This window comes from Clarias gariepinus, chromosome 6 (genome assembly GCF_024256425.1).
Source record: "Clarias gariepinus isolate MV-2021 ecotype Netherlands chromosome 6, CGAR_prim_01v2, whole genome shotgun sequence".
NCBI classification, from domain to species: Eukaryota; Metazoa; Chordata; class Actinopteri; order Siluriformes; family Clariidae; genus Clarias; species Clarias gariepinus.
The window spans coordinates 10,716,247-10,744,239 of record NC_071105.1 but is presented as its reverse complement, the minus strand read 5'-3'; the positions used below and the strand labels follow the sequence as shown (position 1 = coordinate 10,744,239).

Sequence of the window (27,993 nt, the reverse complement as noted above, 5' to 3'; positions counted from 1 at the left end):
CCTCACCGCATGCGGGGATGTCACACAGCTCCATGCGGACGCCCTCATCCAGAGTGAAGCACCAGGGAGCCTCCTGCTTGTTGCCTGGGTTGCGACAGTATGAGTGACCGCCGTTTAGCTCAGGGTAGTGCACGGCGAGGTAGGTGTGGCTGTGCGGATACTGCGAGTTCCACGGCTGGCACTGGCGGCCTGTCTTCGTCATGCTTGTGGTGCCTCGATAATCAGACCCGCTGCTGTTGAAGCACTTATGATCTGTGTCAGAAAGGGAATAATATAATGTACACTTTCAAATAGCAGCAAATTAACCTAACGAACGCTAGTGAATTGAACAGCTGTGCTCACTTTTGTTGATGGACTCGCCCATAGGGATGCCTATCCTCATGCAGTTGGCCGCCTCGGGACTGTCCGAAGCGGCCAGGTCCTCACAGTTGGGTAGTTTGAGTCGTTTGAGGATGATGGGGTTGGAGCGTGCGATGATGTACTCGGTCTTACACAGGTCGTTCTCCAGGATCTCACACTCGTCTTTGCAAAGGTCGCGTGGTTTATCGATTCCGGAGCTCCGGTCACATGTGGGGAACGCAAAATGGCAGAGCGACGGGATGGCAAACTGAGAGCAGCGATCCGAGAGGTGGTTGGATGTGCCGATCATGGTGAACGCAGCTGGAGAGGAAGGAGAGAGAAAACGGCAGTGAGAACTTCTCATACTCCAGACATTGAAGGTCTGAAGGTGCTAGGTTGGCTCAAATATGCTCTCAAATAGCGAGCACTATTAGAAACGCTGATGCAAGCCAGGTTAACGCTGGAGTGAAGCCCATGTGTATATTATAGTGTGATTTAGCACCCTGACCTCTAGAACATGCACACTAGTCACATTAATCCAGAGTCTCTGGTCAGTCTAGTTTCCTTAGTGCTTTATTTCTCACAGATGAGGATGATGATGATGATGAGGAAGAGGAGGAGAAGTTACCAAAATACAGAGATGAGCTGGCTGCTGGATTGTGAGAACACATTTTCAAACAGACAGGAATGTCCTTGAAATGCGTCCATTAAACCATTAAACACGGGGAGAGAGACAGAGTGAGTACTGGCACCGGTTCTGACGCCGTCACATTTCTGAAACCACATCTGCACAAACACTAATGAAATTGTACAGAAGGAGCTGAGCTAATCTGGCGAGCGCACTATGTTTGTGGCAGCCAGAAATTTCCTCCTTACGTGCGACATTACAAATGTTACAAACTTCCATGCAGATGTTTCGAGTCGAAATCGAAGAGACACAAAAGGGAGTGTTTTTTTTTTTTTGTTTCCACTGAGAAGAGTGCGATCAAGAATGTACTTCAAATCCTTGCTTTTAATGAGAACCGGCCAGAATAAAACGGCAGTGCTGAAGACCGTCGCTGAAAAGCAGGGAATAAGGTAAAAAAACCGAACAAATGAACATTACCTGTTATCTGAGTTTCGATCTCGCCCTGCATTTGCAGCGAGTCTACGAAGATGCTCCGGTTCCCGATGAAGCGAGCACATGCGATTCCTCTGTACGGCTGGCAGAAACCTTCCTCATCAAAGTCCTCTCTGAAATATTAAACAAAGACAACAAGCACTTCATAATGCAGACCAGAATACAAGGAATTTGGGCTTGGATGTTCCAGGAATTGTTAAAATAGAATAATGTACTTTTATTGACATTATTTATGTTTTTGTCATTATTGGAATGTCGTAAATTTAGCAAATCGTGCGGCTTACTGGTAGATAAAAACAACTTGAAAAAATTATAATAAAAAAATTTATAATATAAAAATATTGTAAATATAATAATCAGCAGTTTAAAAAATAACCACTAGAGGGCAGCAAAATTCCTACACTGCAAAATTGACTTGGTTTACTGTAAAGACTTCTTAAACTAAAAACTCTGATTTTGATAAGTGCTCTCTCTCTCCCTCTCTCTCTCTCTCTCACACACACACACACACACACATGCTGACACTGAATATATTCGAACTGACTACAGTTCATATTTCTAAAGCATAAAATATCGGAACATGCACATACAGCTATTATAAGAGAGTGTTTTGTATACTTGTAAAAAATAAAAAAAAAATAACGGGCAGTAATTGAGACCATGTGTACGGAAGGTTGCCTGTGTTAGAGAACGCATGAGAGGAATCATGGTGTTGCCTCACAGTGACATGCCACATGCTGCTTCACCCATGATGTCACACTGTTGCACATCTGTGAGCTCACTAAATACAGACGAGTTGCTTTGATTTACAAAGATAGGAGGACAATGTCATTTTCAACTTAAAAGAAGGGAGGGGAAAAAAGTTGGCCTGAACTCAAAAAAAAGTAGAAGCATTTGCAGGCTCACATGCAAACATGTTGGGAGTGTGAGCAAGTGCGTATGCTTTAGAGTAATGAATGTAGTCACGCAGATGTCTGAGACCACCAGGCTTTTTAACTCTTAAATATATTAAAGTCTCGATTGTGGGGTTTTTAAAAAAATCTAACCGAACAGAAGATATCAGACAACACTGGCAGGTGAATTGAATAACTATCACTTAAATCAGTAAACTGATTTAGCCAAGGCTCACCAGTCCAATTCAACCAATGCAACAGAAAACGCTGAAAAAGGCAACGCTGGCCAACACGGAAAGGTATCAGAACACCTATATCTCATGTGTGTCCATGAGCTCTGGGGAGTTATCATTAGTTTCAATGTTCCCTGCTGTTGTGGCTCCTGATAACCGAAACTGACTTTCAAATTAAATACTATTATGGACAGATAAAATGTGTTTTTTAATACATGACTCGGATGTAGTGTAAGCGAACTAAAAACCGTTAGCTCTTCCAGGTATATAATCAACCAGAGGTTGACGATGCATCTCCGTGTTGTGTAGGACATTTATTCAATTCAGTTCACTCATTCACTCACTCCAAGCCTCACGCTTATCCTCCTGTACAGGGTCGCAGGAGGCCCGGATCCTAGAACATGCAAACTCGATGCACACAGACCCGAGGTGAGAATCGAACCCTTGGTCCTGCAGCTGAACAGCCACAGAGATAATCACTATGCCACAGCGCCACCCCAATCCAATTCAATTCTTTTGTATGGTTCTTTTCATCAGTGCAACATTGTTGCAAAGCAGCTTAGAAATAAAAACCCTATAAATAAACATAAAAATATGTTTTTAGTATTATAAAAAAACAGTATAGTATACGTTTAAAGCCACCTGTTTCTCTACTGGGTTTTATTTCTAACTCATTAACTAATTTCACTTCTTCATACGAGGGGCGTTCAAGTCAGATCAGGACCTCTGGTGAAATTTCTCATGAATGATTGACATTTCCAAGACTTCAAGACCAGTACGATCATGAGACTCTGAGTCACAGTAAAACATTTGATTGGTGCAAATGCTTTAAAGAACGCCATACATCAATCCGGGTCGAGGTAGGTCAGAGCTGACGTGAAACAGGCAGTCCGATCATGGCTCCGGCATACTGTGAGAAAACTTTCTACTGTAATTGTGTCCAAGCACTAGTGAAAGCCAGGGATAAGGGCATCAGTGTAGCAGGAGATTATATGCCGACATAAAGTTTTCAGTCTCATACTGTAGCTGTGTTCAGTTATTCTGCACAATCTAAAGTCCAGGTGTGACTTGAACGCCGCTCGTAATTTATAAAATTATGTAATAGCAGTAACAAATGAAACCTAAAGAGAAAATGACAAATACGCTCTCATCAGGATGCAATTGTAATGTCTACTTTTTATCTACACGGAGCAATGCAATTAGTGGTTTTCAGCTCATCGAAACACAAAATTTATACACCTCTTTACCAACAGTCCATACACTCCCAAAGAGTACAACATGTTTCCAACCCCAAAAATCCACCACATCGTTTATAACGCTGAACATTCATCCCCGTTGTCTAGAATATTAATGTGCATACTTAATGTCTAAATATATATCCCGTAAAGCAGGGCTTGGCTGCAGAGAAAACGGACAATAAAAGAGCATTTTCAGGAAAGTTCCAGAGGTCCTTTTTGTTATTGGGATGCTAATTTTAAGGTATTAAAAGAAAACAAGTTCTCCCAGTGTTCAGTGTGTGTGGTGTGTGTGTGGTGTGTGTGTGTGTGTGTGTGTGTGTGTGTGTGTGTGTGGTATCATGTTATTGTGTCTGGTTTGTCCCTGGTTTTTCCAAGTCTGTGGTCTGTGACCGTGGCCTGGGCAGAAGGGACACATGGTCACTCAGGGACTCTCATTAGACGCAATGAAGAATGAGAGGAAAGAGTTCTTATGTTACACTAACACAATAGCGGCCTCTATTAAAAGAGCAGCAGGACTCAACCCCATAACCCGGGGTTCTCTGGAGAGAAACAGAGAGAGAGAGAGAGAAAGAGAGAGGAAAAAGAGACTGAGAATTAAAAAGTCCATCATACTGTACAGTAAGTGAGTATTAATATGATAAAGCAGGCACCAATAATCGCCGTCAAAAATCCAGACATTACTGGATAAGCCATCTACTATATACTCCAGGATGATCAATCCACAGGAAATTCCTTCCTTGCCTCATTGGAACAAACCGGATTATCCTCCGGGAGCCTCAATCCTGTCTATCCTCACATCACATCCATTCTGACTAACAGCAGAGAGGGCAGGATACATTTTCTAGCGTTTTAACACGCACATATTTGATGTGTCTTCATCAGTTCATAGGAGTGTTTGCCAAAGAAGCAATTTATTAAACAAAGCTTCACAAGGCCATGAAGACTAAGGAGAGGGTGAGACACATCTGGTTTGTTGGGCATACTGAGGGGTGTGTAATAATAAGGCATGTGTGTACGACATTCCAGGGAGCCTGAGAATGGATTAAACTGAATTCTGACATGGATATTATTTGCCTCTTTGTTTTTGGTAAACGTCTAGTCTCATCTGCCAAAGGCAGGGCCTGGAGTTCACACGGTAATCCCCGCTGACCACGGCTCAACCGGCAAACCCCAACTAAAATACTACACGACTACATAACTCACATAATTATAAGGCAAGGCATAGTACAAATCCTCTCTGTGGGAGAACTTTCCATCATGTTTGCATATGTGCACTGCAGGTGAGTGATGCTCTCTCTTGCGATTCAGGTCAAAAGCCTGCAGATTAGGATCCAAATACGAGGACGTTAAGGACAAGACCATGCCTGTTTGACGCAGCCAACCTTTCAACCTTCTTGAATAATTAGGTTTTACTTCAAGTTGACATAAAAAGAAAAACACTGAGAAGTCACGGAGCATCCCAATATTTTAGCCGTCCCTCCCACTATCTAACTTTCCCTCTTAGCTTTTTCTTTTTCGGTACCAACAAGGCAAATCACTTCTCTTGTCATACTGGGAAGACAAATCACTGACGGTGTTGTAAATAAAAAGTCCTCATGTCCAAAAACTGTCAAAAATTCAAACCATGCGTACATTTGTACGGATCCATTTGACAGAGTCCAAGCGAATGGAGTTCGTGGTGTTCTCCTAATAAAATGAGATTTATGGGCCCCTTGTTTCTATGAAAGCAATGTGAATAAGATATAATGTATCCTCTCAGTGATGAAAGTGGCAGAAGGAGAGCGTTTCAGACCGTTCATTCATGTTTACAGCTTGAATCGTGTGCCCACTGCGGCGGCCTAAATGGAAAAATATCAGCGGCTTTTGGCAGCCAGATTTTGTTCATGGAAAAACTCAAGAAAGAGATGAATTCTAAGAGGAGGAGGAGGAGGAGGAGGAGGGGAGTGAAGGAGCAGAACAGGCCTGCTCACTAGGGACAGACTTGGTTTACCATGGGACTTAAACATCGTCTAGGAGTCTGGACTTTGGCTTGTTTGTCTACGCACATGTAAACTGTTGAATGAAGACTGCTCGCTGTTTTTTTTTTTTGTTTTTTTTTTTACTTCCTGCTAAATTCTGGTATATGTCTAAAGGACAGAAAGATGATGGCAAAACAGGGATGCCTTGCTTCGCACTCGCCTTCCTACATTTACTAATCATCCACTAATCACAAAAAATAAGGGAAGGAAATAGCGCTTCAATAGACTGAGTTTATATGAGAGGTAAAATAATACGCAATAGGGGTCATTCATTAGGACTCGGACCAAATAAGTTACCACTATACACAAACCTTTTTACTTATCTCCCACGAGTTTAATAGGAGCTCACATGAAGACCTGGGAGTGTGGAACAATGCAGCACCTGTGCTGGAATATCTGACCTGGATTATGAAGACGAGAAGAAATTTGCACCCAATACTGCACAGGAACACCTCTAGGGGCGTAGGTGGCTCAGTGGGGGGTTTCTCATGTGCCATGTCGAAAGCCCGGGTTCGATTCCCAGCCCGGGCTCGATTCAAACCCCAGTCACTGGATGCAGTGCCGGTCCCAAGCCCGGATAAAATGAGAAGGTTTGCGTCGACGACTTGTGGCGAGTTGTTGTGCGGATAGGATGGTCCGCTATGGTGACCCCTTGACGAGCAGCCGAAAGACTAACAACAACAACAACACTGAACAAGAACACCACTAACCAGCCACTGCCTGAGTGGTGGACTGTTTCCATTACGGAAACGACAGATGAGATAACTGGTAGTACTGGTACAAGCATATCATATTGCTAGATGGTATGGACACACCCACCAAGTTGGCGCACCATATTCAAAGATGTCCACTTACATCATTAAATAAGAAGGGACTTTTCAGTCATTTTTAGACATTTAATTTTTTTTTTTTTAGTTTAAGTGTATGAACAAACATCATGAGAAAAAAAAATTATATAGGCACTGAAACGGCACGTTTGGAGAAGGAGTGAAATAGAGTGAGTTTGAGAGCATTAACACACACACACACACACCTACTGTACTTTGGGGGAGCTCTGGGAGCTGTGTTAATTTGTTAAAGAAATGTGGGACCACTGTGTCCAAAAGTTTAATCCATATACTGTATATGTGGGAAAAGTTATGGGTATCAGAGAGCGATTATAAAAATGTATTCTGGGCGATTATAAAAATGACCTGTTGATGTCACCAAAGATTGCTAGATTCTTCTTTAACTATGTAACATAGTTGAATCTTTTGAAAACCGCTCAGGTTCATGGTTATGTCTTTATTCTAAATACTGATGTGTGGAATTTTATTAGTATATAAGATCCATTTATTACTTGGAGTACCTGATAAATGCAACATACATGACTTTACCAGGTTGGTTCTAACTGCTAGGCTGAGAATAGTTCATCACGCAATTAATATCTGCTCAGCAGTCATTGTATGGTGGTGCATTTCCAATGATGGATGAGGTTGAATGGAACGGAAAGCAAAACTCGGCTCCATGCGAACTAATTAGCTGATGCAACGAGTTTAAAGGGGTCGATGGCAAACGGTAGTGGGCTGTGTCAGATGCATAGTTAGGGGGCTGCGATGAACCATATTCACTGAGGTGGCTCAAGTTTCACACGGCAGACCAGAGCAGGTCAAAGGGCGAGTCCCAAGTGACTTCAATCTTCAGTCAATCAACACTTCGTTAAAAGAGATTCCTAACAAGGCAGAAATTGTTTTTCGTCTCTCTCACGGTTTTGCTTGGAAACTTTGTGAATGTTTGCTTTGTTTGCTGATGTGCATGAATACACCTAAAACAGGCATGCATTTAGTTGATAAAGCTAAGCTGTAATGCACCAAAAAAGTATCTCAATCAAAGTTACAGTAACTGCATGAGGAATTCATGCTGAGCAGTAAAAATGACAAAATATCGTAGGTATCCGCTACCATGAACAGGTGAAATGTCGGCGATGCATAAACGGCGACTGCGTCAAAGACTCGTTTAACAGTTAGACAAAATAAATCTGCAGTATCATAGAGGAACCAGGGGCCCACAAAAAAAAAAAAAACATCTCTGGTTTTATGAGTCTCATAAATCAACGTGACAACCAAACATGCTTTTCAAACAATCAGTAACTTATTTTAACAACTGTATAATTAAATCAGTGGCAACAAATGTCATGCCAGTATCATTTGGAATATTTTATCTCCCACCAAAACCATTAAAAAAAACTGAGGCAGGACCTCAGTGTTTAGAAATGGAACTTCAGTTTAGGTTAATGGATGGTGATGGATCGAAGGTGCTGCTGAATCCTTTCTAAACAGTGACTTTAACTCTTGCCTGAATACCTCTGAGAAGCCTAATGGAAGTCGTTAGTTAAAAGCAGGGCAGAGGGCCCCATTAGGATGTGCTCTTTCAGAACGTGCTAAGGCTTCTGGGATGTGTCCAGCACTTGTGCTTTTCCCGTCTCGGCCTTGAAGGAGTGAAGGTAGTCTGGACTTCGTTAACAATCCTGTTCTCTCCATCGTTTCAGCTGGAAAAGGAGAGGAGAGGAGAGGAGAGAGGGAGAAAAGAAACAGAGGGTCTCCTTTTCCTCTGGTTCATTTTTTTTTTCTTTCGGTGTTGAGAAAAAAAAAAATCCCTCTCAAGCCAGACTGAGGAAAGTCAAACAGTCCTGACAGAGCAGTGATGGTAATATTAATCTTTTCAAGCGGCCAGAAAACGGGATGCTATAAACAATGTGATAGAGAAAAGGGCCTGTGTGCTTTTCAAGAGCCTGGCACTAAAGAAGTCCCCACTGACGCGCTTCAGTCGAAACCAGCAGCACGGTTAACGCTGCGTACATTAATCTGCTCCTTTAGAGGGAAACGTCGGCGCAGAAATCATGTCTGTTTACATTAACTGATGATATTTTGATAAGGAGAACCGACGACTTTTCTTCCCCGCTCTTGTCTCCTATTATTCATATGCACCACTCGTTCATGAAAAGAGTTTATTCTTGGAGAGGTTTGTGATGGCAGACTGAGATATGGCTGAGATATCTTAAACAAGACTGAAAATGAAGGGCTTGTGATATAAAGCGTCTGTGAGAATTACAGGGGACCGAATAAAATGGAAAGAGAAGAAATCAGCAGGGGACTTGCTGAAGGTCTTGGATAGACTATACTATTCCACCATAAATGACCACATGAACCACCAACTTTAACTGCGGAACATAAAATGTTCAAAGGTTTGTACTGAACAATGCATCTGCAGGGGTGGACAAATTTAGGAGCCCGGGCAGTCAGGAGACGCAAATTTCACGTCTGGGCAATCAGCGGTCTATTGGCTAATTAGCATGCATGGATGTTGACATTTTACGGGTTGATGTGTTAACCTGCCTCAGAGTGGCTGTAACTTACAGTATGTACTAGGATTTACACGTGCTACCACATTAAACGTACATTCACATCAAATACCACACAGAGCTTTATCAATAATCCCCCAGAGTTATCACCTTTAATTGGATCGCCATCGGACTCCACAGGACTCGATCAGGCGACCGAATATTTAGAGTCAACATTTCGTTATACATTAGATAGTGTCGCTCCAGTTAAAAGGAAAATGGTTAGAGATAAGAAACTCGCTCCCTGGTATAAAGGCCACACATGCACTTTAAAACAGACCGCTCAGAAATTAGAATGTAAATGGTGTCAAACTAAATTGCTAGTATTCCAAATAGCATGGAAGGAGAGCATCCTGAGGGAGCGGATGGCGCTGTCCTCCGAGTGTGTGACGCTGCCCCTTACGGTGCGTGAGCAAGCAGTTCGAAAAGAAGAGGTCAGCTGGTGTCATGTGGTTCAGAGGAACCACGTGACAGCCCACGGCCCTCCTGGCTGAGTGGTAGTAAGTAGCCTTAATGTGGACACGACTAAATTTATTTAAAGAATAATAATTAAAAAAAAATACATCTCTTGACATATAAAGCATTAAATGGTCTCGTGCTGCATTATCTGAGTGAGCTGCTAGTGTCTTACGATCCGCCATGCCTACTCCGATTTAAGAATGCAGGCTGCTTATCAGTACCGCGTATTATGAAAACTACAGCTTTTCTTACAAAGCCCCAAAATTAGTCTTCCAATTGATGTTCGGCCTAAAGACCAGGCTAAAAACCTACTTATTTAGCCAAGCATTTTTATAAATAGATTTGCCTTAGGTAAAGGAGCAGATCTGGGGGACTCATGGACGTAGAGTATTATGGTGAACTGGTATGTTTAGATGCTGTCCTCCCCACTCTCATTGATCACTCAGGTTTGTTGACTATGAGGTGATTTACATCTCAGGGAGCCCTCATGTCTGTGTTTCCTTCTGGCTCTCTCTTTTACTTATTCAATTAAGCAAGTTAGTCCCTGCTTGCGCTCTGCACTAAATATACATTCACATTATACATTGTTTGACTGTGACCAGACCTAATTGCCATCTCTTCTGCTTTCTTCTCTCTCTGTCGAGCTATACATGTCTCTCCTGAGCTGCCAGTGATCCAGACCCCCTCTACCCTCTGGAGCTGTCTGACTCGTCCTGCTTCTGCTTGGTGATCTTGTGCCCTGTGTGGTCTGCCTAGGAATGCGTGTGGTGACTGGGGACGGTTCCACTTTTCCACGAAGACGGTCCTGTCCTCGGCTGATGCAGATAGCTGTTCTCTGAGGACTTGTGACTTCAGGCGCTCGATAGTTCAGGACTGGAGTTCTCTACAGTCTACCTGAGCCTCCAATAACAAACTGGACTCCATTTTAATTTAAACACATCTCCTGTTATATTGAACTTCCAAGCTCAGTACGACTGCAGATCAATCCCTGCTATCAGTTTCACCCAGATGAGGATGGGTTCCCTGTTGAGTCTGGTTCCTCTCAAGGTTTCTTTCTTTTACCATCTCAGGGAGTTTTTCCTTGCCACTGTCGCCATCGTCCTCGGCTTATCATTTTGATTCATACTCGTTCACATCCCATACAAACTTCAATTATTCTTTTGATCGTGTAAAGCTGCTTTGCGACAATGTCAATTGTTAAAAGCACTATACAAATAAAATTAAATTGAAGTCTGAAAATACTGAAATTTTGCCTTGAATCTCAATTTAAATGTCACATACGTATAGTTAGCCTCAAGAATAACGCTTGTTGAAGCAAACTGTCTTAGCCATCACTCCTCTCCCACTCACTGACTCCATATATTTCTTTAGGGAGGAACAACGACACAAAGTAATCCTTAGCTAAAAGCAACAGAGCTAATTTTAGCAAAGCAGTCACCTCCCTCATCATTTCTGCACAGATGTTGCACTATTAATAAAACACAGAGCTACGCTCCTACAAGACAGACGTCTATCTCATGAGTGACATTTGTTCTTTAACAACGGTATTCTTTGTTCTGCTTTTTGGAGGCCCCCGGTCCCTTCCTCGTCTATGGTGTTCGATTACTTTCACCCCAAGTGGTCCCCATAAAGTCGTTGATGTGAAAAGCTAAAGGCAGCATGAGCAAAAAAAACATATTGCATTTATTAAAAGACTATGAATAACGCTTTTTAATGCATGTTGTCATAAGGCTCAGCGGTGAGCAAACCCGAGCAGTGAGGGTTCACGAGGAGGCCGAAAAGGGAGGCTGGATCTGGACTGCAGTCTTACACCAGCTTCCCTTTTCACATCCTCGCATGATGACAGGCGGAGAAAAAACAAAGCTTGTCTCTGATTTGAAGCTCAGAGGCTCCCCTTTATCGAACAGAACTTTAGAGCTATGACAGGAGGTCTTGTACGTGCCCCAGAGGAGCTTGTGGAAGGAATGTTTTATAAGCAAATGGAAATCCAAGCACAAGGGAGAGACAGTTTTAAGACCTCGTCAAGAATGACAGTACTGGAAGACATCTTGTTCTGCAGTTAGTATGAGCAAGAATCCAGATTCGCAAGTCTCCAGACCTGACATTTAGGCTTATCTGTTCTTTTGTCTCCCATTATCTGGTCACAACTCATCAGCATTTCTGTGCTTTATCATACTTTCCAGCTCCTCCACGTCCCCGTCCTCCATGATGTTTGTTCTAAAGTTGTGCAAGAAGTCATTCGGGACTGTATTCATCACTGCTCTGAAACCTCCATGAGCCATGCCCCCCTCCTCTCTCGCCAAATACCAGGTTACTCTCGCTTTCCCAAAACTGACGCTCTGACACATCCCTGGGAAATAACAAGGCAAAGAGAGCAGGTTTCCTTCTGATGAGCCCTGGCAAGACAGTGCACTTTGATGATGACGTTAATGATAACCAACAGGCCAAAGTGAGCCTCAAAGGAAGGCTTAATACAGAATGTACCACCCCACTGGAGAGGGGTTACCGTGGCTTTAATCAAAATTAATGTCAGCTGGAGGGTGGCCAGGCATTTTACAACAAAGGTCCCTGTAATAAACGCTCATCAACATGCATGAAAATCTCTGTAGAGATGAGTGATAAATTCACTTACTGACATTCACCGGTGATCACTGACGACGACATCATCAACAGCAACAAATCTCACAAAAAGGAACTTACATGGAGTTAGGATTACAATGTGCCGAAATCAATAATGTGTGCCATATGCAGTCTTCGCAGGCACTTACTCATATACCAACTGACTTTTCCACCCTGGCATTTTAAGACATTTCAGCTTAAAACATCTGCCTGTGGAAGACTAGCTGGCATGTCTGTCACTGGCCTTCAGCCATGTCAAACACCACCACCAACGCTGGGCTGGACAAGAAAAAAAGAAAACATTCCATATGGCCTTGTGTAAAATGTTAAGCTATTTACTGTATGTTACATGACCTAGTAACAGCTGGTCAATACTGGCACGGTGATCATCAGCAGAAAGGCATACGGCAGGCTACGCAGCAAAAACTCAACAGTGTATAATTACCATATGAACCGTTCTTTTAAATCCATGCAAACGAGTGCTGGCTGTGAATACTAGTGAGAGACAGCCACATGCTTTACGCCAGTTTTAGGTTCATTCTAATGTTTTCACACTTATCCACTGTAGTCATGATTTTAAAGAAAAAAGGATTGTTGACCTCATTTGCTACACCAATAGCAGATGTCTGGCAACAATAATAATAAATAAAAAAAATGTATCTATTAAAAAAAAATAACTGAAAAGCTGTTCAAAACTACTACTATACCTGCATTTTGAAATTAGCAATACTTTTACCATGAGACTGTATTTGATCTGTTAAATACTGTAGGACTCTCTGTGATGTCTGGCAGAAGAATGTGGATCCTTTGGGTGTGGCCTCAGTGGATCAGACATGTTGATCCAGTGCATCCCATGGGTGCTTGATCAGACTGGAAACTGGAGAGTTTGGAGGCTGGGTCGGTGGCCCTGTGGTCTGTGACTGGTAGGTGGGATACGGTGAACTGGGTGTTCTGGTGCTTTTCCACTGTGACCAGCACTGACATTTTTCAGTTATTTGTGCTGCAGTGGCTTTGTGTGAGATCAGACAGGATGGGCTGGCCTTTGGTCCCTGCAGGTATGAGTTAGTCTTGGATGCCATTGCTCCTGTCCACCAGGTCACTGTTATATAACTGTTTTTCAGCTCACCTGGCGGCGGTGTTAGTGTTGTGGCTGATTGGTGTATATCTGTATATACAGTAGATAAAAAACAACTACAGCTGGCTGCTGCAAAAAGTGACTATTGTTCACTGTAAACAGAAATAAAACTCAACTAATTTAAGACTGGCACTGTACCTGACTCCATTTTTCCTTCAATGACTTCTTTCAGTATGACATAACCAAGTCCTAGATTATGATACATCTGCTCAGTCTCATTAAAAACAACAGTACTTCTGCTACGAATTTAGAATTTCAACGAAATAACATCCATGGGCCTCCGAGTGGCAAAGTGCTCGCCCTATCATCCGGAGATCGCTGGTTCGAACCCCGGGTGATGCTGTTTTCCTCTCACAGCCGGAGACACAGAGAGAGCTGATTGGTCGAGCTCTCTCGGGGGGAGGGATGAGAGGTACTTGTGCTCCCACATTAACCACGGCTCTACAGCCAATCAGGGGCATCTGTGAGCTCGCGCACGCGGAAGGAGCGGCTAGCGCTTTCCTCCGAGTGTGTTACTCCGCCCCTAACGGTGCGTGAGCGAGCAGTTCGAAAGATGCGGTCGGCTCGTGTCACGTGGTTCGGAGGAAACACGGGATAGCTTTCGCCCTCCCGACTGAGTGGTTGTAGTAGCGTTAATGTGGGAGCCCCCTAGTGACGGGGAGGAATTGGCCACGACTAGATTGGGGAGAAAATCGGGGAAAAAGAATTGGACAGGACTAAATTTATTAAAAAAAAAAAAAAAAAAGAAATAACATCCATGACCAAAATCATATATGTGAAAGTCTTCCTTAACAATATGATTCAGATAAATGTTTATCACATGGATTCAACAAACGCACTTAGACGTCCACCATAAAGTCATTTTGAGCTAGAAAGTTATGGGTTCTTTTTTCGGCATATGAAAAGCCGTTAAATGATCAGTTTCTGGTACTTACACACAGTCTACAGAAAAAAGTTGTAGTTGGTCTTTCGGCTGCTCCCAGCAAGGGGTTCCCACTGGCTGGGAATCGAACCCAGCCTTTCGCATGGCAGGCGAAACACCTACCACTGAGCCACCAGTGTACTGTATGCAAATTATATCCTATAGATTCTAAATGCTGGAGTATAATTGTAAATGGTTAGGAAGAATATTTAAGTGTGCTGTTGAACAGATCTCTAGACTATTTGCAAAGTCATTGCTTTTTTTTTTTTTAAGGTAAGCAACACTTTTAGTTCCTCTGGCATTTCTATAGTTAATGGTTAGTAATGAAGGTGTTTGGATGTGCTACAAGGTGAAGGTGAAAAAAAAAAGGACTCACGGTGAAGGCTTTCCAGACTGGGGGGTTGGCAGCGGATCTGTAGAAGAAAGAATAGGACCTTTTTTTTTAAAACAGCAGATCAGGAGAAAACCACGCACAGAGCCTCTGATGAACACATGCTGCCAACGTGGAGCACTGGCACAGTACAGTACAGAATATCCATGCTGACCTCATTTCATTTAAAATCTTGCCTTGGATTTCACTTTTTTTTTTTTTACATGCTGACACATATTTGTTTATTGACAGAATGATAGAACAGATCATGTTTTTAGAAGTGATGGATTACATCATTAAAGTTACCAATAGGAACAAATAAAGATAAAAAGAAAACCGTTCTAAATCAACCATGAAAGGTGGATATTGATACTATATGTTTTTAACATGTTCTTAGGAATCATTAGGAACTGGTGCTGCAAAAAAACAAAAAAAAACACCTTACCAAATTTCACAAAGAGGATTCCTGTGGTGGAGACGGTTCCGTAGCTGTTGGTGGCCACACACTGGAAGTAGCCGGTGTCGGTGGTGTCCAGGTTCCGGATGCGCAGTCGAGAGCCGTAGGGGGTCTGTTTGTAGGAAATGCGCCTCGCCTCTGGAGTCACTGGAGCATCATTCTTCAGCCAGCGCACTGTGGGCGCCGGGTTTCCCGACACATGGCAGTGCAGCTCGGCAGTCTGGCCCAGAGACGTGGTGATGTTGTTCATGGGTGCATCGAGTCTGAGGAAGTGGTCTGTGGAAAAACATAGGCAGAGCTTACTGAGTGAGTGAGAGTGAACAGTGCGGAGGGAAAAGGGAAACAGTTTTGAGGCACATATAATTTTGGTGCGCAATAATTAAAGAGTACTCCTGAAGTTAACACAAAAAGAATGCCTCGTGTCATCGCAGAGGTTTGTATAAAAATGTACAGCACTACAATTATCCAGCACGCTCCAATTTTTAAGAAGTGGGTGGGTGGGGGGACCGGGTGGGAGAGGGCTTGGTTAGACAATGATTGTTTTTTTTTTCCCCTCACTATGTTTGTAGGACAATTTCACAACTTTTTCCCATGTGTAACAAACCACTGCTAACTGGCTGTTACTAAACAGTGTGTGGTTGCATGTGTGGTGGTAAATCATTATTTTTTCATACCAGGGTTTGACCTTCGCCAAAGGGGAATACATAATCTCTATTGTCCTATGAAAACTACTGGAAACTTCAAACTCCATAAAACTGATCTACCCAGATAGTGTGTATAAATAACCAACAGAATGGCCTGAAGCACCAAATTCATTCTAGTCCAATTATTACGAGAGAGTTCCATGCTTGTTCACTGGAGTTCCACAATCCCTCTCCATACCACTCTCTTAAAGGCAAGGCACCCTAACTACAGTATGTTGGTATTTTACCCTCAATGATCATACATACCTCATGCTTCACCAAAAAACTGACCTACAAAAGTTTTACTGACCTGTACAGTACGTACTGTTTTGTGCTACACTGTTTGTTCCTTAGGGTCAGTTATCTTGGGGTTCCCAGATGAGCAGATTTGGTGCGTATCCAAGTTAGCTTTTTTTTTAAAAGTCATAATCAACCATCAGACAGATTTTAAAAAAGCAAGCACAGATAACAGACAATTATTCAGGAACACAAAGTAACACAAAAATCTTTTCTGTATCAGGAAGACATAAGAGGCGATGGCATAACTAAATACACCACCTCGAGGATAGATCGGGAAAAAAAAAGGATTCTACATAGAAATGTCATAGACATAGACGTCAATAGCTTTTTTTATTTCCAACAAAATAATAATAATAAAAAAAAACATCTCATAGCTAAAACATCAGCCAACAATTTCAATAGGATGTGTTGTATTTGAAACTTTGTAAAGGAGTATAATAATCCTATTCTATCAGTACTTATTATCTGTCTGTTTTAAAGAAGGGAAATAGTAAGGAATACATTATTACATTATTTTAGTTGAAATGTCTTTTGGCCTAGTCAGTTTCTGGGCAAGTAAAACATAGGATTGGGCAGCACACAGGAAATTCTACCCCGGTAATTTGCAAAGTGCCTATTTTGGTCATTATTGATGGGATATAAGGTTGCAGGTTGCTGGGAAAGTGTTACTATGAATTCTGTAGGATGCTTTAGAAGATCGGACTAAAAACATTGCTCTGGAAGCAGAATCTTAAATCTACACCCTGAATAAAAATCCAGTAATACAGAATGTTTGAGTGTTCCGCTGAGTTTACACACTGCTCCAGGGCTCCGCAGGGTTTCGTGAGACTTCCCGCATCTATGTGACCCGTTCTGCTTGCCTTGCTCAGACGGGCTCTAGCTGCCGGGGCTTCCTGTCTCCTTTGTGATGTCGGCATGATGACACACTTCAAGGAACCCCATTCCTTTCTCGGCATGTGATCGAACCGCAGCGATGTCATTCTTCGGACCTCGTCTTATATTGTGTTCGGCTTCGACACACTTCCTCGTAATCATCCTGGTTTTCACTGGCTTTCTTTCTTCATTTACAGAGACATTTCATTGCCCCAGAATGAAGCCAGACTGTGCAGAAATGTCAGGAATGTGACTTTGACGAGGAAATTAATAAAAGCATATTGAGCGGGAGGCCATTAGGGTTAGGGGCAGGGTAAGAGGCCCCCGGGGGCCCACAGCTGTGTAGCGACATACACAATATTACTCTCCGTGTAGAGGAGGGCAGATTCCTCTCACTAATTTTCTCTTCTTAAAACCCAACCGCTGGTTAAACGACATGTGACAAGAGTGTTAGCTGAGTTATTTCTACTGTTAGAAGGCATCCACTGCTTTTTGATTTATTATGACATTATCTACAGTAATAGGGCTTGTGCTGTGGGAGTAAGTTAAATGGGTTATCCACCGAGGGAAGTACATTAGTTCAACATCAGGCTCTACTGTTACTTCAAATAAATAGTTAAAATAGTCCTTCAATAATTGCAAAGGCAATAACTGATGGAATGGCATTCCCCCCGCTAAATGCATGCATGCAAAACGCTACACAGCTTAATACTTATTGCCAATGGAGTATCAACATTAACTTTAGTAAAGGGAGGAGAAGAGATAGATGTAAAAGAAATAAGACAATCATAACAGAGCACACTTCTTATCCATGTCATCATCAAACTTTCCCATCTCTTAATCCCCCTCCACCCTCTTTTCTCCTCCTTAGCCATCCAGACTTGCCTGGTCCGAGGCTGCCAAGGGAATTAGCTTTTTTCCCCCGTCTCCAGGCATATCTCTCCTCCATCCCCCTCTTTTTAATCTCTTTTGTTCAAACATCAGCTCTCTTATAACAACATACAAACGCTGCTGTCCAGACTAATAGATATTCGCGTTAAACTTCAGTTCCCATCCACACATCTGCGGCTGAAGCATTTATAAACCCTGCACAAAAAAAAGAACATTCTGATATATGCTTAACTCCAGATGTATTGGCACTCTTCATGATAAAGGGATGAAAATTTATCCAACTTTAGGAATTGCTTTATCCTGCACGAGCCTATCAGACGAACACTTTGCACGAGGCAGGAATTTAATCGGAAAGGATTCCAGTCTGATTCCAGGATTCCAGACCTACAAAGGGCACCATGAGGAAATGCTGATTTAGACACATACTGTACTGTTGGTGTAAATGTAAGGAATATTTAAGGACATATTTTTAGAAGGTGGGTGAAAATTTCCACCAATCAAAGCAATTTGAACGTTATTGGTTTATGCATATTTAGTTTTATATTAATAACATGAATGTGAACAATTAGGTATTTTCGTTTTTAGTGGTTTGATAAGGGTGCAACAGTCAGTATTTTATATTACGACACTCCCTGAGCACTTTATTAGGAACAATCAAATACCGGCATAGATTCCACAAGATCTTGGAAATATTATTTTAATATTCAAGACCATATTGACATGATTGCATCTGACAATTCCTGAAGATTTTCCAGCTGCACTTTTATCCTGTGGATTTTACATTCTGTCAGATCCCAAAGGCATTCTACTGGTTTAAGATCCAGTGACTGGGAAGGTCGCTGAAGAACACTCATTGTGATGTTTATGAAACCAGCCTGACATGACTTGGACACAAAGGGATGCGTCTAATCAGCAACAATATTTAAATAAGCTGCAGAATTCAGGTAGTGATTGATTGGCATAAAGGCATCCAGAGTGTGCCAAGCTAACATTTCCGCTCCTGTTATGCCACCTCCACCAGTCTGGACTGTTAATACAAGCTAGTTGGTTGCACAAATTCATGCTGTGGTGCACCAAAAACTGGGATTCATTAGACCAGGCTGTTTTTCCAGACTTCTTCCTAAGACAGCCTCAGCACTCTGTACTTGGAGGCCAGATGTGCAACCCAACTTGGTCTTTCGCTGTTGTAGCCCATCTCCCTCAAAAATCTGATGTGCTTTCTGTAATGCTTTTCTGCTCTCCACAACTGCACAGCGTGGTCCTCTGGACGTTTAACGTCTGCTTGAACCAGTCTGCCATTATCCATTGTCCTCTCTCATCAACAAGACGTTCCTGTCCTTAGACCCACACATGTTTTTTCTTTATTGCACCATTCTAGGTGCAATAAACACTTTAAACAATTCTAACTCTTTGAGTAAAGACTGTTGTGTGTGAAAATCCCAGGAGAATCACCAGGATCTCATTCCTCCCCGTTCTGATGATTGATGTAAACATTACCCAAAGCTGCTGGATTGTCTCCACAGGATTTTATGCATGGTGCAGTTTCCAAATGACTGGCTTATTAGAAACGATCCTAATAAAGTACCTAATTAGTGCATACAGTGATGCAAATTTTAATTCACATTGAGGTGTAAATCTTTAAGAGACCATGATGGGGAAATAGGTAGCCAGACACTTCTAATGAAGGTAAGCAGTTCATTTAAAAAGAGCTGCAGGACGCAATAAAAACAGCAGGAATAACAGCCTCTGTCCTGCACCCGCACTAAACCCTGCTACTAAAAATTAAATGCATAGTGATACAAGCATTTATACAAATCAGAACTCTGTTGGAATGATGCAGGTCAGTCAATATACACAAAACAGAAAATAAATTTTCACCGCAATCCTTCAGCAAAACATGCTTGGTCAAAAAGGGGTTTGTGTTTACAATCCCATGACCACCATGTCCACTATAAAATTACAAAGTCGGAGGCATCATCATACTCTATGAGCTTGCTTCTCTGCGAATTTTACTGGACCATTACACGTCATTAAAGGAAACCTGACCGGAGTAATCTAGCAGGACATATTAAAGAACAACAAGAGAACGATCCCAAGCATACAGGCCAAATAATTCAAAACTACTTTTAAAAAGAGAAGTTAAAGGTGACGGCATGGCCAAACCCCTGACCTGAATCCCATTGAAATGTAAGCAGTATTTTGACTTCGAGAGGCCATTGAGCTTGGGGAACTGAAAACAACTTTTCAAGGAGTCTGAAAACGTTTTTTCTTTTTAGTTTTGTTTTTTTAAACCTCTCTCTCTCAAAGTCAAACGACATTATGTGTCCAAATTTGAAGTAGAGTTATGAACTGGAAGTATATTTAATAGAGTTGTACATCAGCATACAAATTTAATCCTTTCTGGAGGCGAGTTCTTAAGGCGAAATTTCGTACCGGCTCTGGCTGCTTTAAAAACTAAACTGAACGTGGCTCCTTTTTCTTCTTGCTAACATTCTTAGGACCCATGGTGCTATGTCTTCACTAAATCTTGCACAAAATGCAAAAAAACACACAAAAATATGTAAACTTGCTTCGCTTGACTTTCCACTGATGCAAACAAGTTTTGAACGGCTCCCGGATGTACACGGCGTTCGTTTTGACTTGATTCGGCCATTTGTATGCCGAAAATCCTTTATATGCCGAGGCAAACTGCTTGCAAAAGTTCAGTTGTTTCGTAACAAAAAAAGTCTGAATTTCTATTTCCCTTTGTATACCCTGTTATATAAATGATATCGTTCTTTTCTAACACACACAAACTGTAATTATTTAAAGCATTATTTAAATCTTTATGACAAAAACTCAGAGATAACAAGAAACAAAGGAACGATCCTATGGAACATCTACAGTATTAGAACAATCTGCTGAGGTTGCAATTTTAATGACGTTCCCATACCCTCCTTTATAGTCTCTTTGTCCAAATAAAATGCATATAGCAACCAGACATGCCTCTATGTAAAATTTTAGATTTGCCTCATGATGTATGTGGCTGAGCCTCATGTTCAGAGAATAAAACACTGTTGAAACCAACTTTATTAAGTTCATGGGTCTTTGTAGGATTATATAGTTTTGAATAAAGCAGTATCTAGAGATCGCTGTTTGCTTTAAGACCTATAGATCTTTTATGAACAGCAAAAGCTGTAAGTAAAGAGAGAACTTTTCCATTCAGAAGAATGTGCTTCTCCGGTGCACATTTCTACACATGTTCCTGCTGTGTTCAGAGCCATCCTGCTCATTCAACATCAAGTGTGTCAGGTTATTGGCACGCATGTTGTGCGTGAGTTAAGAGCAGGAAACCTGCAGGTGTTGGTCATGAGATGTTTGGACAGCTGTGTACACTGTTATGAAGCTCTGAATGTTAAAAAGAACAGCAAAAATATATATATACATGTGTGTAATGTAGATTAATATCTTGCTCTACTCTGGGCAAGATTCTATGTATTAGAGACCTGGTATATTTAGGTCAAAAACATCTTCAAACAATAATTTCAATTGCAAAATATTCATATTTCTTTATACATATATTAGATACTACAATGGGTAAAAGCTTCTAGAAACATTTTACCTGTAAAAAATTGTTGCTTTAATTGGTTTTTGGTAAAAGCTTAAAAAGCAATTAGTAGTGTCCGTAACCATGTTAAATTCGTGTTGCAATATTTGAACAATTTTGCATTATAGAATAATACACTTTTTCAGGATTATGTATTTTCATGTAAAATCTAAATTGGCCAAGTTTCATCTGACTGACAATTAAGATCATTGAAAGATGTAAACACTATGTAAAAGGAAATAAAATTGTATTTAGCAAATGTGTTTCTTTTTATCTGAAAAAAATATAAATGTGTATGCATATTTACAATAAACTAAGCATGGATCGGAAAATAAGAAGCATTAAATATTATGAAAAGTGGTGTAATATGATCCTATCTGAGAATTTTGGAGGATATACAATAGAGCAATCCTGAAGCGGTTGCAAGAAAGTTATGAGTCAATTATTCATCCTTCATATGATCTTCACCAAACATGTTAATCATTCATGAACCTCAGTTTTACACTACATGAGCTTCACAACTGATTCCTTAACCTTCCAAAAAAAAAAAAAAAACTGGAGCTACCTACAGTATACACTCATGTTGGTGGGAGAAAACTATTACACCAATGTTGGAATAACATGTTTAGAAACTCACAGTAACACACAGTAATTCAACGTCAGGACCTAACTGCAGAACCTGGAGCTATAAAGTGGCAACAGTGACCTATCAAATGCACCAACATGGAGTGGTGAAAAAAGAAAAAGGAATGGTATGAAGTGGGGGAAAAAAACTTCCGAATCATCAGAAGCAGTAGACAGACCCGCACCTTAGCGTTGGTGGATAAATATTCAAATCTTGGATGAGGGGAAGAGGCTGAAGTAGGTGCATAATTTTTCAGAAAAGCCTTGAAATTCTTTTAGGCTGCCAGGTTTCCAGAGCAATTAAGCCAAAGAAAATTGTTTAAAGAAAACATTTCCTTCATTTAATTTAACAGACCTGACTCTAGTTTTAAAAAATCAGAGGGCATCGAATGGATTTAAAGAGAAATGGGGCCTTAGAGTGACCTGTGTGGATACGTTTTTTCCATTTTCCCCTATACGGTCAATAAAGTGCCAAGAAGTGGTCCAGATTTTGGTTTTTAAACAATGGAAAATCCCCAAAAGTACATACACATACACACACAGAGCAGGAATCAAGGTGATGTCAGTCACACAAGTCTCCTTCACTGTTTCACCTCCTGGCTGATGTGCCGCAGGTATGAATGCTGTCTCCTCTAGCGATCAAAACAGAGTTCTGTCTGCAGACAAAACATCCTGCGATCTCTGTCCCTCAGGCCCAGAGCAATGGGCGGAGGCACAATCCAAACAAATACGGCACGGCAGACATACTCACCTTTCTGTGCTTCACTGGAAACATTCCAGCTGGAGGCAGTCACCACGTTCGACTCCGAGTGAGCTTCAGCTCCTGTGCAGCAGAAAAAAGAAGCGCTTCAATTTCTGATCGGCACAAGGGAGTCATAACGGCCTAAACTCCAGTGGTCCAAACATGCTTTTTTTTTCTTTTCTTTTCTCTCGGAACCTTCAGTGAAAAGCTGTCCTTTATCAGCGCGCCATTCATGTCCTATAGCGCATGGATAAAACAGCCTCTAATACAAGATGATTACAGACTTGTTACTGTACAGAAGAGATTTCATTACAGTGTAACGACACAGTATCAGCATGCGCTGACAGGTCTGGAATTAGTGATGCTGTGCTTACAATGGATTCTTTTCACTCATAGCAGGGAAACTTTCATCACTTCAGCCACCGAAGACAATAAACAATGAGTGGCTCTTTGCAGGACGTAAAGAGCCGAGCTGTACAGAACAGAGGTGCATGCTGGAGTAGAATTCATGCTGTTAGCACGGGGTCTGTTCTCTATCAGTCATCGAAATGCATGCATTGAAACTCTGGTGCCTAGGCTGGAACTGTAAACCTTTTTCGCAAAGGAAAAAATAGGGTTCTCAGCCAGGGGCTCCTTTCCAGCACTGACTGAAGAACCAGTGTTGTAATGGGCACTATTATTTCGCTCGCCATGATATTTACACAACACGATCATATGTCTGATACATCATGCAACATAAATGGGGCAGCAACTGTTTCGATTGCTGTCCTAACCTGTTCATTATTGCAAAGAAATAAAAATAGCATGGGATTCAACATATTGTATGTTTTATAATAATCATCGGTATAGGTAAAGAAACGTGCATTAACCAGAGCAGACTTTAAAAAAACAAGAACAAAAACAAACAAAAAAAACATATGGTTCAGGTTGTAATACTATAAAACATCACGGTAGTTATTGTGACAAAGATAACAACACGTTTTATAAATCAGACACTAGTATTTTTGGCCATAAAATAAATATTTTATGGCCGTTTTAATGAAGTACATCTCGTAAACCTGTGTCGTAAAAACACTAACATGAGACATAACCGGTTGAGCTAGTAAACATTATGACAGCTATCATTATTATTACTTAACATTTTATATCACTGTGAGCTATGGAACATTTATGACACCGTTACACCGGTCTTATGATTCATACACATTCACATTCCATACAAACTTAAATAATTCTTTTGAGTGTGTAAAGCTGCTTTGCGACAATGACAATTGTTAAAATCGCTATACAAATAAAATTGAATTGAATTAAATTATGAATTCTGGAAAAGTGCTCCCCCCCTTTTTTTTTATTATTTTTTTTAAATATAATCCATTTGTATAATGCAAAACACTGGAAATAAATGCTATGCAAGTTATCACCTTTAGCAGCAATAACTTAATGTAATGCAAGTCAAATATATTTGTTGGATTGATTATGAATGATGATATTGTGGACAGACACTGAATAATTTGACTCGACGAAATCTTAAAACCATGCACTGTTAGTATTTCTACGGAAATTCCCAATTATAATTAGGAAATGGAAATGTTGAACTGTTTTTACAAAAAAAAAAAAAAAAAAAAAAACGATCCCTGACGAAGCCAAATTAAGTGAGGGCAGTAAAAGTAATACTGTTGACATGCAAATTCAGAACTCACCTCTTGTACCTACAGTAGGGATGTGTGTATGCATGTGTGTGTGTGTGTGTGTGTGTGTGTGTGCAGTTTTGTAAATCGAGTCAGTGTTAATACTGTGTTTCTCTCTCTCTCTTACATGCACGCACGCACGCACAGTGCTGCTGTGTCCGGTGTGCCAAATAAGTGGGCTTTGTACTGACAGAACCAGAGCAGATCCTAAGGGTAAAGCCAGTTTCCTCCTCCCCTCCACGCGTAAACATTATCTCATCAAAAATCTTAACCGGAGTAGACAGCCCATAGCAAGAGCACACACCTCGCTCAAAATCAGACTGACACAAATGACCTGCTCTTGTCCTGACCTGACCACAGTCATTACGAACACGTGTACTGTACATAAATGACAGAACACACACCATGAACGCACCTTTTTGAATTTATTTATTTTTTATCTCACATATGCTGAAATAATTAAAACAGTGCACCGCACTCATCTTTTTTTTTTTCTTGCCCTTTATATAATTACACACATGATGGTCAGTTCAACACATCTGGCATGCACACACATGTTGAATATACAGAACATATGTGTAAAGGTAACACAATATCCAAGAACTTAATGCAACAGAAACCCTATTTAAATATTATTAGCGTTGTGGAAAGGAAATCCCTGCCAAAGGCAACTGATGAAAACATGGTTATAGGGTTTTTTTTTTTTTCATTCAAAGAATAGTCATTCACTAAAATAAAAATAACCATAGTTAATCCTTCTGTCTAATCGTGTCAAATAGCACGTTAACTTTTTTGTTAATAGAGGTACATGCCAGAAGTTCAGCACATTTGATTAAGATCAAAGTATAAGAATAAGTCAAAAAAAGAAAATATTAACTCAAGTGTGCTGTTAAAAAATAGGACTTTACTTCTAAATAAATAAGAACTTTAATAAATAATTTAAATATAAATCTTTTAAAACTTTACTTCTAAATAAATATGTACATTTACCTTTAACAGAACATAAAAGCACGAAGTGATGACATTTATTGATTTATTTGGAGCTTCTACAATAAACTGACATCAATTAATAGAATTCATTAACGCCGTCAGGGTATAACTCTACAAGCACTTCACAAAGAGCTCCCACCTAATTCAAGATCCATAACTGATATTTCTGACTAACAAGATAAAACAACACCTCGGTTTTGTGTTTAAAGTCTAAGCTCCAAGAACTCGGTCTGTTTATCCGGCTTTGATATTGCTGCCAAAATCCTTAAAACATGTCATCAAGATGAAATTTGTACTTTTATTGTGATCTTTTTGTTAATATTATCTCTTTGGATAATATTCCGACTTTCAATTTTGCACTTCAGACCTTTACTTCTCCACACAAGATTTTTTTCCCCTGTACACTTTTAGGAAAATGGTTAAAGACAAAGTGATGTGATGTAACTTGACATGAACCATATCCTGTTCCTTGTATACGACATTCGTTTACCAAAAACTAGCAAATTCTATTCATTAAAAAAATACAGGGTGTGTTTTTAAATCTATTCATAGTCATTATTGATTTTGTCCTGTTATCACTTTTGTTATAGCAGTTGTTCTAAACTGTTGTTTTATCAAAAGGCTTTTTCTTTCTCTTAAACTTTTATATGTTATACGCAACTTTAACCCCAATATGGTGTAGGTTCTCCTTGTACAGCAGGGGTGGCTCCAGCCCCATGGGGCATGACTTCACAAGACCTCTGTGGGTGTGTGCTGTGATGTCTGGCACCAGGACATTAGCAGTGGATCTTTGGGTGCTGTGGGTTGCGGGGTGGGGCCTCCATGGATTGGACTTTTTTGTCTGGCGCATTCCATGGATGCTCAGTCAGATTGGGATCTGGGCAATTTGGAGACCAGATCAACAACCTTAAAGTATTTACCTGTTAAGCCTGATACACAGCAAGCTGTGATGCACTGGATGTTCTGACACTGTTGACACAGCAATTTGTGCTACATACTTTACCTGTTTTCTAGGATCAGACCGGACGGGGTAGTTTTTGGTCGCCACAGGCATAGGTGAGCCTTGGGTGCCCATAATCATGATATAATTGATGATCACTGTTATTCAATTCCTGATTAGTATATCTCTGACTGCTTAAAGGGCCCCTATTATGGAAAATTCACTTTTTACATAAACATAAAGATTTAAATAGGTCTCTAGGTGTGTGTATACACAGACAAAATATGAGAAAACCACTAGCGACTACCCATTTATCGCATTCTGATTGGATAAAATATTTTCTGTGTGTGTAGATGTTTGTTTTGTATTTTAACAACAAAAAAATATGAATTATGTCCTGCTTTTAGATGCACAAAGCAAGTTTTGGTCATTTACAGGTCCAAATGCTTAGACAAGCGTGTACATACACACATGGCATGTGGGAGTGTTAATTAGGTGTAAATTTGCCACTGTTCGTAATGATCGTTTTGTATCCACATCTGTCACGGCATAAAAATAATAGTGTTTTTCCTCCATGTCAACACATTTGACTCTTGGTTTATAATTCTGTCAAACAACACTATCATGTCATGTTGTGAGAAAAAAATTGGGATTACCACATCTAGAGCTGGCTGTGCGTACACACACACATGGAGCGTGTTTGAGACACACTGCTGAAAGAAAGCAGAAGTGGCACTGTGTTAATTGGGTGCTAATTTACCGTTAACCGTCGCTGCTTTTACAGGCTTGTAATGAGCTGCTACTACATACCCACACCTGTTAATGCCAGTGATTACACTCAAGTGTGACACACGTGCGCGCGCACACACCACAGGATTCACTGTGCAGCTGTGGGAGGAACAGGTGGCGTGAGGCTTTTTGCAGCTACTGAGCTATAACTGTACACAAAACTCATTAAAGTAGTATGTGTCCGATCACATTACGTTACTTAGTGCCAAGAGATTACACGCCACACTCTGCTTAGAAAAATACTTCCGTAAGCCTTGTTTAATCTTCCTTAGGGTTGAGAATTTAAGTCAAGGAAAATTTAACAGCTTGACTTTTTTTTGCGTGTCCTCTCTGTCCAGCTGTTATGAACCGAGTCTCAGAGGATATAAATGCAGTTAAGAATTTTATTAAATAAAACACAACACTTCAAACGGGTTATCCAAACAGACAGGGATAATCAAATCAAACAAAGAAATCAAACAAACTGGGTCAGGATCCGGAAAATTACACAAAGTTCAAAGGCTTTATAACGACCTGGAACAAGTCACAGGGAGCGTGTACTTCGAAATGACAGCGTGTTTGTAAGTCTCTTTTATACGGGTCTGTATTTAGTCTCAGGTGTGTTAGAATTCCGTTCAGGTTCTGGGTCTGACGCCAGCATATTGAACTTTAGTAGCCCCTCTATTAATTCTGTGTGTTATGTAAAAAGCAATAAAAATTATCTGA

General features: G+C 40.8%; 1 protein-coding gene across 2 annotated transcripts in view; it reads right to left on the bottom strand.

Moving 5' to 3' along the window:
* The window catches only part of ror1 (receptor tyrosine kinase-like orphan receptor 1), a 129,930-nt gene that overhangs the window by 9,968 nt on the left and 91,969 nt on the right, over nt 1–27,993 (bottom strand). Inside the window, exons 2-7 of one of the 2 annotated variants that reach the window (XM_053497604.1) lie at nt 22,891–22,962; nt 15,171–15,458; nt 14,732–14,768; nt 1,445–1,572; nt 343–660; nt 7–252 (exon numbers count right to left, since the gene is read on the bottom strand). In XM_053497604.1, the coding sequence (XP_053353579.1) occupies nt 7–252; nt 343–660; nt 1,445–1,572; nt 14,732–14,768; nt 15,171–15,458; nt 22,891–22,962 (1,089 nt within the window). The remainder of the gene's footprint in view (nt 1–6; nt 253–342; nt 661–1,444; nt 1,573–14,731; nt 14,769–15,170; nt 15,459–22,890; nt 22,963–27,993) is intronic. The other variant, XM_053497605.1, reaches the window with a different exon arrangement.